Below are 12164 nucleotides of genomic sequence, written 5' to 3' on the forward strand. Positions count from 1 at the left end.
ACAAGCAGGCATTTTTAAGATGTGAAACACTTTCATTACTAATACTCAATGAAACTGAATGAAACATACAGTGAAAGAACAGAGGCAAGAAGAACTTGCAAGTTCTGGTTTATACCACTGAATGTACAAAGTCAGAGGACACTAAGGGCTTTGCTGGCTGATCACTATCCCACAGTGAGATATTCTGGAAAACCATATTTCTGTTCACAGAAAACTTGGTAAGGGCCACACCAACTCTAAAAAATTAGAGACCACTCAGTTCTGTTATATGCAGTAGATACATCTGAACCGTGTGACTTAAGGTGTGAAGTCCACCCAGAAAGAATTCAGGGTAGGGGGAAACAAAGCAGATGGTTTGACTTTTTTGACTTTTTAGTTAAAACTAGTGGGACTTTTAAGAACCAGTCTTGTAGTAGTCAGTTTTAAAATGTCTTGAAGTACCAAGACAAACCACATCCAAACAGGTGAAACGTTTTGCCTTGCCCAATATTTGTTTGGTCTTTTCTTGCCACTAATGCAAGGTCATTAGCAGCATTTATGGGCACAGGAAATTGATCCAGACGAAAGTAAGCAACACACTGAGATGTCACAAGCATAGCTAACAAAGCACCACACTCTGAAATAGTGTGTTCCTTCCCCTGGCCACCTCTTAAGCCTTTTGTCCATTTGCTTAGCCTAGCTGGATAAACCAATCTGCATTTGATGTCATCCAGCAATCTGAATTTCAAAGCTAAAACAAAGACATTTTATTTGCCCATAGCCATTTCTCTCTTGCCTTTCAATTCACGTTAGGGAAGCAATGAACTCTGTTAGTTGTGGGATTAAAGTCAGGCTCCTTCAGTTTTTGTGCTTAATAGGAGCAATCACATCAGTGGCTGAAGTCTCATCTTAAAAGAGCCAGGTCAGTCAAACATAAGACAGAAATCCAACTGCTCTGCTTGACATGGAATTAAGCTTTTGCCACAAATACTGCCAGAAAGCAATTATTCCCAAATTATTACAGCAGTTCAGAAAAGTTATGTATATCTCTGAATTTTTTTTCTTGTAAGTACAAAGCACTATGATGACAGCAGAGACCACACCTGGACAGCTGTTTGCCTCTCCACTGACCAGCCAGGAGGCAACTGGCAGGGCTGAAGCATTTCCTGTGGGTTCACCACTGCACTGCTCATATAGCCATACATCAGCAGGGACAGTGTCATTTTCTGGAGTTTGTTATAAGCTGAACTGGGTAAAGAATACTAGCTCAAAATATTTTGCTGTCAAGGAATGGAGTTGTTCAAGCACAGAATATCTGAAGTCATACAGAGGACTATGAGACTTCTTAATAGGACAGCCAAGATAAAGTATCAGGGAAAATGAACCTGCAGGCACACCTTCCTAAGAACAGGATCTAATGTGGCAACACTATTAGAAGTAATAATTCAGAGATCCAAGACAGTAATGAACAAATAAAATCTAACATTGGGAAAAAGACAATAAAAAAAGGACGGTGGAATCTCTTACAGCATATCTTAAACTTCTTCCTCTGACAATCAGCATTAGAGTACTAGAGTAGTTATTTCCTGTAAATCTCTGAAAGATAATAAGTCTAATTTAACCTAATAAAATTTCAGACGAGAATGTAATAAATCTGTGGCTAAACTCAGTCAAATTAAAATGACGTTTTAATATATTTAGCACACTCTATGCATTTTGTGCATAGCCTTGCACAGAAATACAAATTTATCATAGTTGATGAGGAAGCTGGAGTCTGCTTGATTTCCAACTTGGTCTCAAAATAAGTAAATTCCAATTTACAGTCCTGATTACTAGTCCCACAAAGGTGTAGAAGAGTCACAGCTTGACTTGTAGGCTTTTAAATACAATTTATTTTCTGGTGCCAATTGAAGGATCTTGATTTAGATATTGCATAAAACCAAAACTAGGATCACAAAACAAGTATAGAAAAAATTTCACTGTGAGGTTGTCGATGCAGATTAAAATGCCTAACACATCCTACATGGGTTCCTCACATTGTTTGAATTATCACTACTAAGATTCACAAGGTATTTTTTGTGCATTTTCAATATAATTCAGCTAAAGGTATTAAGATATTCACCACATACCTTTTAATAAATGCACATCACAGAAATATCACATCTTCACCTTCTGTCAGAAGGTCAAACCCAGTCTCCCAATGCTCTGGACATGTGCCACAGGTGGACAAAAAACCCCAGGCCACCTCCCACAGGGCAGACAAGCAGCAAACTACACAGACATTTCTTTTTCACCTGGAGCTTTACCTGTCCTCGTCAGCAACCTCTGAAGTGGCCCAAGTTGTCCAAACAATTTCATCTGCTCTGCAGCTACTTGTTGGTAAAGCACTCAGCCTTCACACAACACAGTGGTTCAGATAGAGTGATTTCAGGTCTGTGGCATTAAAAAGTTACTGCAATAAATTTTAATTCCCTATATAACAACATAGCACTTGAACTTGCATCCCTCAGAGGACAATAGAGCAGCAAACATTGCCAGAAAAAAGGAAAAGTTAACAACCCAGAACGTGAAAAGTTTCCTTTCACTCTTCATAAATTATCACACATTTTTATTGTGTTTTCCTTGAGCTCAATACTCAATACACTAGATAATTTGTGACTGAACAGTGGGAGTCTTTTAATAATACCTTGTTAAGTGTTTCCTTACTTTTAGTAGTACAATTTCTTAGTTTTCATTTGTATTGTATCCACAGTCATTTTGAACACATTCCAAGCATTAAATCTCATACTTTTTATAATCAGGCTACCTTGTAGAACTTAAAAATACTTGGGCAGAGGACAATTTACATTTACCAATGCTAGAGATGTGAATGACTAATTTTCCTCTCATTCCCTACCTCCCTCACCAGTGATTCTGGGTGTTCAGTTCACCTAAGTGGAGAATTTTCACACATGCTTCCTGTTATGTAAGACAAAAGTTGAAAGGATTTCAGCATGCAACACCACAATATTCCAAAGTGGTACTGTTAGGACAAAAAACATGTTCTGCATATACAACCACAAAAGAAACATACCACCAAAAAAGTGGATGCATTTTACCAGACTTTGCATTTTAAGCAATCTTAACAACAGAAGAAAATGTTCTGTTTTTAATGTTTTTATTCCAATCAAATTACAAATACAAGCATTTGAAAATGTACAAAAATAAAAAAGGACATTTTCTACATCTTAAAAAAGCAGATCAGACTTACTTTTATATGTACAATCCTTTCAGTGAGAAAGCCTAATCAGCTGACATTTTTTCTGTTCTCTTCTGAGCATTCTATGCCAAATGCCCTCCCCCCAAATCCAGCCACACTTAAAACTAAAAGCAACATTTCAAAAACCTAATACACTAAATGTCCCTGAACAGATTACAAAGAAACTATTTCTCACAGGTAATAAACCTGTAGGTGATTATGTACTTCCCTAATGACTTCAGGGCAAACTACATCCTGATGGGAAGTTTGCAAATCTTTCTGTAGTTTCTTGATATGTAACTTGGACAAAACAGCCAGATTAAATTTTTATTTTTTAATCTATTTTTACAAATTAAAAAAAACAATTATAGCTTTGTTGATAGCATTCTTCCTTCCCCCAAAGTTTTAACTCCTCTAAAAAAAAAAAAAAGTATCTGCAAATAATTATAAAAAGCAGTAGAAGATGTCTGAGTCTGAAACCAAAGTAATTGTTTTTTACAAAAGGGATTGAAATGATCACCTGCTCAATACCACATTGTACTAATGAATGCAGAGGAAGCTCTGCCACAGCAACAGTTTTGAACCATTCTATAACATCTATTCAAATATTTTTGGTATCAAGTTTTGCTCAGTAATATTGATCAAATTATCTTAAGCAATACAGTTCATCTCAATGTTCTGTCATTCATTTGGCTAAGACACTGTTTTGTTTCAAATGTTCTGACAGCTGATGCTTTTTGGAGCTGCAGTAATGTAGGGATAGGTGAGGCAATGCTCATGTGCAGAGGTAGCTACTTAAACTAATATCATGGAAAAACATTTTTGGAGGACACAAGCCCTTCTTTAGGTCTCAAATACAGCAGAAAACTTTAAAATTGAAAAGAACTGATCAATTCACATAAATGTGCCCAGTTCCTAACAGAAAAGCAAGGTGACAATGCTTCAAATACATCTCCCAAGTAGCAGGTTCTGTCCAACCTTTCTTTTTGCCATTCCTTCAGTCGTCAGCTTCAACTACATCATTTAACAGAAAGCTGCTTACAAGAGAACAGCTAATATCTACTTCTACAGTGCCCAGAACACAGGTACCCAAGCCATAATCTAGCTGCTACCTGCAGCAAGCTAGAAGCATTTAATTTACCTGGCCCTGCTGTGGACAGGGATCTCTAACTTGTACTGTGATGGAGATGAATGCAGGTTTAACAATGGCCCCTGCCTGCAGCACACTCACCTATGCCAGCTTTCAATTCTGCTGCTTCTACTGCTTGGCTCTTGCCTCTAAAAAAATCCAACCATCTGCAGAGAAACACACTAATATACCAGAAGTAATGTTCAGTTCTGTACAACAGCTAGTTCAGCGTGACACAGCCATCCTTAACATTTTGTCCTTCATATCATCTGACCAAAAATCATCATTCTGTACTTATGTGCATACATACTTTGAGAATACTCAAGTCTGTTAAGTTTCTCTGGTAAATTTTAGACATAACTCATTTTTCTACTGTCTTAAAATATTGTAAGATTGTCCTATGAGCTCACTAACACATAATATACATATTTTTTACTTGCTAAATATTTACCTTTTAGTTTACAGGAAAACTTATTTTTCTAGAAAGATATGCTTAATTTTTTAAGCATTACCACAGACACATAAAGATTCATGTGGGATACTGTTAGCACTGGTAACATCAGAACATTCTCCAGTTACTTCTTAGCCAGTTACTACTAGCTAAGATTAAATGACAGTGCTGACAAGCATTTGAAGTTGACTGAAACTTTTCTTTTCTTGCTAAGACATAAGAACACAGCACAGGCAGTTGTGTTGCAAACTGAGAAAAAACAAGGGATGTATTTATTACCAAGGAAAATAAACTCTGCAGCATCTAAAATAGGAGTCATACTTGGGAAAACAGCTAAACAGCAGTTTAAGGGTAAGATGTAGCTTCACAAAAGACACTCACAGAAAGTTCTGTCTGCCTAGTCATCTACTGCCTTCAACTAAGTTTCATGTAGATCTAACTGTATAAGCAAAGCCAGCAACAGGCAGAATCAACAGACAATAAAAAGTTTTTGATGTAAGGCAATTGCTTCACTTTTAACAAGGTGGGAAAACAGTGTAGTTTATGGACCAGCCAGTATTTGAGAGGTAGTCTAGTTGTTCATTTGACTGACAGAGGTAGAGCTGGTTGACAAATCAACAGCTAAGACAGTCAAAATCATATCCCAAGTTTTCTAAGATGAAAAAAAATTTCTCAGCCTGAGACTGCACATGACACAAGGGATTCAGTTGTCTTGCTCATATTAATTCACTTTTATATGGGTAAGGTTATTGAAAAATATCTAGAGAAAATGCTCCCAGAGATAGCCAGTCAAAAAGCTCAACTACATATTGGCATGTGCCAACCAATTAATACAGGTTATACAGCTTATAACTGTGAAGGCTAATTAAGCTAAGTGGCTTTCCTCATTTGGCAGATAGATATTACTACAAAAACACAGACATACCAAAGACTAGAGGCAAGTCTCAAATAGTTTAACTATTTAAAATTATTCATACAATTTCTTCACACATGAAAAAAACTCCAATTATTTTAGGGAAGAAAGCCAACAAGGCATGAGGGACATATATTCAATGGGAATTTAAATCCTTGTTAAAGACATCTGGGTAAAGAATCATACATAATGTTCCCTTGGATTGATGTAGACTCTTCCAGGTGCTGAGTTTTGTGGGTATCTCTTGCTCCAATTTTTGCAGTAAGTTTGCTGATAAACAGGATACATAGGCTGAAGACCCTCTTGTTCCTGTGGCTCTTCATCCCCACAAGTAAGTTGCCTTCCATTCACAGCATTCTAAATGCACACAAGAAGTAATAAGTTTCATAGTTCATGCATAGAACTTGCAATTCCTATTCTTGGTAGAACTTTAAGCAAAATCAAAGATACATGATCTCCAAGACAATCCTATGAATAAAGAAACAGGAACTTTAAAATTCCACTAACAGACAGAGGTAACCTGATTTCAAATGAATTTGGACTGCAAAGCTCAATAAGTCCAAAGAGCAAATCACCAACTACAAAAATGTCTGTTGGCACACCTCTGCTTTATGTTACTCACCAAGAAATGAAAGCTGGAGTGTTAAAGTATTCAAATTAATCAGTAAACTGGTACTGCCACTTTTCACTTAACCCACACAATCCAATAGTTATTGACCAGGACGGACAATTTTTTTTTTTTTTTCAAATTATGAAAACCAACATTTTAAGTTTATTTTATGGAATAAGATGAAATCAAAGCTTCAATTGGGAATTCAAGCCATATTATTATTATTTACCATTTGCTGCAAGTTTCCAGCATCTCTCTCTATGTACTGGCTCTGCAAAGCAAAATGTTCTTTCTGAAAGAAGAAAAGTTACAGGGGAAACAAGTCAAGATTCAACACTGCAGAACAGTTTTGGTTAATACAAAAACACCAGTCATCCCAAAATACACTCTGCCTTCGGAAATGTCTTAACTGATTATAATTTAAAATCCTTATTACAATTCAAAAGCTCCACCCAGCCAAACTGCCCACTGTAAGAGATGGGGGTCAAGATCATCTAAGGAATCTGAAGGTGAACAAGTTCATGGGACCTAATGAGATACATTTGCAAGTTCTGAAGACACTTGCACTTAGAAGTGACTAACCCACTATCCATCCTATATTAGAAGTATTGGCAGGCCTGTGGGTCCCACTGGCTAGAAAGGGGAAACAAAACCCTCAGGTCTAAAAATGGAAGTTAAGATGACCTGGGGAATTACAGGTCAGTGACACTTCAGTGTCCAGCAAGATGAAGGAGTAGATTCTCCTGAAAACTATGCTGAGGCATATGGAAAATAAGGAGGTGGTTGGTGACCATCAACATGGCTTCACTAAGGGCAAATTGAACCTGACAAATTTAGTGGGTATGACAGGATCATAGCGTTGGTGGAAAATAGAAGAGCAATGGATGTCACCTACCTGGACTTGTGCAAAGCATTTGATGCCTTGTCACATGACATCCTTGTCTCTAAACTGAGAAGACATGGATTTGATGGGTAGACCACTCAGTGGGTAAAAATCTAATTATTTCCTAACCGTCTCCATTCCTCCAACAGTTATTTTCACCATCTTCACAGGTCTGTTTTTCCAACTTTAGTTTGTCAAACTTATCTTGTAATTCCATTTCAAAGTGTCCCCTCCTGCCCTTAAAGTCACTGTGCTTTTGCCTCTCAAGTCCTGAAGTGCAGTCTGAATTTCTGAGAATATGTGATTTACCACTTAGCAGGCAGCATTGCTCTTTCATACCTGAGCTAAGAGCATGAGTTCACCACACAATAAGAGAAAACAACAACAAAAAAAATCTGCTTGAGAAATTCTACCAATAGTAGATGTGGACATGATTTAGAAACACACTGAAAACCAGAAGAGTCCAGTTGGTTATTCAATTAAAACTGCAAGTCAAAGGAAATCATCTCATAACGCATGAAAAGAAAACACTTTTGCAAGATAATGAAATGATACATTTTACAGCCACGGAGCAAGTGACAACCGAAATCATTGGATTCTGTCAAACAAAACTGGTGCTGAGCTACACAGCCTGTCTCTTCCTGCAAGAAACTATCTGGGGTTCTGTGCTTGGATTCCTAACAGAAGTTTGCAATCTTACCATTACATTTTACAGAATTTCATAAAATCTCAGTTTTACTCTATGAATTCTCTTTCTTGAACAGTTCCTCAAATGGCTAAAATCAATTATCTCACCAAAAACTTCACCTTACTTTTTTTTATCTCTTCCAGTTTAGAAATCCCATTACAAAGGCATCCACTAACAAAAAAAAAAAAAAAATGTGCCTTATTTTAACTCCTATCTGGTAAATTTTTCCCCTATTGCAAGGTCCTTTATCAATACAGATGATTTTATGGATGTGCATTTTTGTGCTCCCATCCATTCAATCTTATTTGTCTAAACAGTTCTTTGGTTTAAGGAAAATAATAACAATGCTTCCTTTTTCATCAAAGAAGAGATATTCCCACCTGCATGAAAAGCCTTGGAAAAAGAACTTGAAGAGTGCAAGAGAGCCATAATCTATAAATGAATCAGTATTATACTACACTTAATAGTTCAGTGGTTGATGTTTTCAAATTTGATTCAGAAACATCATCATTTGCTAAATGGTATTTTATGCTTTTAATGGTGCTAAGACAACTTCACCTTTTTCTTTACTGTTTTGATCAGTAATACAAATACTACAGGTAAAAAGCTTTGCTTGGCTAAGTAACTGAGGCACTTTTCCAAGCTACAAATCTGGCCAGACATATCTACTGGGCAGCATTTCCTTTACCCACTCTTACTCCTGTTGGTGCAGAAGAGCCTTGTTAAATTTTGAATCCTTCAACAACTCTGAATGTTGCACTGCATTGTGCAAAACATGTTTTTTCTCTTTCCTTCAGAACCACCTGTCAAGGAAGCAATAACTTCAGTTCTTTCACATTGTCAAAGACTGCCCATCTCAAGCATGTGTAGAGGAAAGTAAAGAAGTTTTTGCATCTTAGTAATATATTGTTTGAAACAGTGAAGTGAACTATAATGATTCCAAGGACTGCTGGAACTAATGGACCATCTTACACACCTTTTAAAAATATTATGCAATAGAAAAATTCCTCTTTAAGCCACTGGAATTCTCCCATTGCTCAGCTTCTTCCTGATTCACCTCAAAAACCACATTGCCAAGCAGAGATTCCTCTCTCACCAAGGATATAACCTTCAGGCTGTTCACCACTTTCACATTACATGTAATGAATAGTTCTGAGTAACAGAATAGTATTTCCATGGCAGTGATTATTAAAACAACACCCGGACAAAAGCAACAGTGCTGTTGACAAAAGAGTTGACAAAGATGAACTTACAGTCTTCATAGTAAATAAAGCTATAATGCAATTTTTTTCAAGGTATTCCTATGTTTTGGGCTTCTGCCTCATGCTTTTAGGGCCATAAGTGAGCCAGTTTTTTTTTCAGATCTGAAGTGATTCACATGAATTGGTATCTGCAAATACCAGTACAGAGAAATTACAAGTACTCACTAAGATAGTACTGGTACATACTGGTAGTTCATTATTAACACTAGCATATAAATGATAACATATATTTAAAGTAAACAAAGTTTCCAAATCTCAAGAAGTGTCCATAAAAGACATTGGCTATCCAGTATTTTCAGAGGTCCAGAATACTTCCTTTCAATTTAATACCATCAGCTGCTGACTCAGATATGCATAAAAATAATTAAATAGTGATTGCTGGGATACAAACAGGAGAATTTCAGCATCATCAGTTGAATCTCAAATACTTTACAAGATCAAAAAAAAAAAAAGCTACTGTCCATGATTTGAACAATAACAGTAAAGATGACTGAAAAACTTGCACATTATTTATAACAACTTACCAGAATCAGCCTAAATTGAATAAATCCACTTTCAATTCTAAGTTATTGTGAGTATGCAGAAGACACCATCTAAATTCACTCTTCATTACTTTGCACCTTTGTGCAGCCTATGATTTAAATCCAGGCTGAACTGATCATCTATTGGGGTTGACAAAGCAGTGCCACTTCCCCTACAGCTGTTTTCAGCAGATGCACGAGTTTACATCTGAATTACCCAGTGAGAGGCTCACCTGGTATCTCATTCTGGGTAGGAAAGGCAGCAACTGGGACACCAGGTAGTACAGTGGTGAGTACAGACATTCAGTCACACAGGATGAGACAGCCTGACAGGCTAATTTGTTTCTTTTGTCTCTTTATAGCTATCCAAATGTCTTGTTACACCAAAACAATGCAACCAATCACTTCTTGGCTAAAGCCAGTATTTTGACATTTATTTCTGTTAGATAAAATTAAGCTCTTGCCTCAAGCATAACAGAGTACATACTGATTAGAGGCAGTATCAGCTGGGAAGACAGCCTCCAGCTCCAGGTAGTTTCAGTTCTGGAGTTCCACAGAGAGGTACAGGTACACTAACAGTGTTATGCCAACATCCATTTCTTAAATAAAGCCTAGCTAACACCTAACCTGGAGAGGAATCTTTCTCCTCTCAAAACAACTTAAAACTCTGTTTATCTAACTCGAGGAAAACAAATATTCGATTCAGTCTCTTTATGGTTTTTTTCTCTATTTTCAAAATACATTTTCATAAAATGTTTAATCAAACATTCCAAGACTACAGTCAACTTCAGTCTAAATTCTTTAGTACCCATTAGCAGAAGCCACAGTAAGCACAACCTAGAAAAAAATTCAAAGACAGCAAAGTTCTGAAGAAGTAATAAAGTAGACATTTTCTTATGTCTACCTCCTTTATAAGTTACTTTGCAAAGGACAAACAATTGCATTTCCTAGTCTTGTCATTTTGTCATCTAGCAGCACTACAGATGCACAAATACCACAATAGACCATATCTTTTGATTCTATAAGCAAGAGAATATTTCTCAAATACTTTAAGCAGGAATATTGGCAGAAGAATGATTCAACAATTGCAATTGTTGAGCACTGCAGCAACATAAGAAATAACTATGATGCCCAAGCTGAGCACAGAAAAGCACTGGTTCTTTTCTGTCATATTCGGTGCTATACCACCTTTAAGTTAAGAAGATGAAAACCTACTTTTCTTTATGCCAACAAAATGTTTTCTACTTTCACAATGTTATAATCATCAGGCTGCTACTAAAGGCAGCAATCTCAGAATAGTTTCCTGCTTCACCCAACAACAATATACACAAGTATTACCCATTGTAACACTGATGACATAAGGAAAGCTTTTATCAGCAACTGATATTTAGTGAGCTTTAGTAACCATCAATCACAAAGAAAATCTACAAGAATATTTTCAATGTTATTAAGAACTCCATCAAAATTCTTCTTAAAGGTAGGTAAAGATTTTTCTTCTCAAGGCAAAAGTACTTTTATAGCTCCTTAAAGCTGCAAAGATACACCATAGTATTTGAAAAATTGTATTTCTTACAAATAAATGATTGTTTTAATTAGCTCAGTGTTACAATTCAACACTCAGTGGTTAGAATCACATTATTTATGGTACATACTGACAATTGCAATCTAATGTTACAAACACACACAGATGATGGAAGTTTTCTTCAAGGTAGGCAGAACTAAAAATCTAACTGATTAATTTATTATAAACACACACACAAAAAGACATTTCAGAGGCCATGGCCAGGATCTATAACTGACTGGTTTATTATATGAAGTGTAATAACAATGACATTAGCTTAAGTCATCTCTCAAGAACAGATCTTCTCTATAATGCCTAGTGCAAGAGAAGCCTGAATTCACCAGGAGTTTCCCAAGCAATCCAATCCCTCTCAAAACCATGTTGTAAGGAAGAATATAGCCCTACCCTTCTTTGCTCCCCACACATTCAAACTGTTTTATTAGCTAGAATTAGCTTTCCAGTGTGACTTCTACGAGCCTGTTTCATCAGACTACACCCACACAAACACTAAATACTGTTTATCCTATTGCTGTCTTGCTTGGACAGCATTATTTTAGATGAAAAGAAGCTATCCCTAAAAGCACACTAAAAATTCAACTGTTTGTCATAGAACTGGTATGGGTCTTTTGCTGCTGATTAAGTGCAAAAAGATGACAACAGAAGTTACATAATTGCAAGTATTTAAAAGTGATCTAAATAGTGATCTTCAGCGAGAATCATACTTTGGTAAATTAGCCATGTCAAAGCCCAAATTCCAATCTATCCCCACCCCTCAAACATTAGTAACTCAAAAGAATGGCAGTTGCTACTAGCAAGGGAGCTGATGATAATATCACTTTTTCAGTTTACCAAGCATCATTTCCCCCCTTATGAAGACTGCTTTATAAAGCTATATATATCTCTCACCACTGAATTTCAAATACAGGTTT

General features: G+C 36.5%; 1 protein-coding gene and 1 long non-coding RNA gene across 2 annotated transcripts in view; one reads left to right on the plus strand and one right to left on the minus strand.

Annotated features, from left to right (window-relative positions):
* The first annotated feature begins 1170 nt into the window (after positions 1-1170).
* LOC306807596 lies at positions 1171-5236 on the plus strand. The gene is made up of 2 exons (XR_013775750.1): positions 1171-3592; positions 3649-5236. It is a non-coding gene; the product is annotated as an uncharacterized lncRNA (long non-coding RNA).
* Positions 5079-12164, minus strand: part of NECTIN3 (nectin cell adhesion molecule 3) — a 56777-nt gene continuing 49691 nt past the window's right edge. The window contains exons 8-9 of the mRNA XM_079317117.1: positions 6550-6612; positions 5079-6067 (exon numbers count right to left, since the gene is read on the minus strand). Coding sequence (XP_079173243.1) covers positions 5891-6067; positions 6550-6612 — 240 coding nt within the window. The 3' untranslated portion in view covers positions 5079-5890. The remainder of the gene's footprint in view (positions 6068-6549; positions 6613-12164) is intronic.

This window comes from Erithacus rubecula, assembly GCF_903797595.1.
Source record: "Erithacus rubecula genome assembly, chromosome: 1".
NCBI classification, from domain to species: Eukaryota; Metazoa; Chordata; class Aves; order Passeriformes; family Muscicapidae; genus Erithacus; species Erithacus rubecula.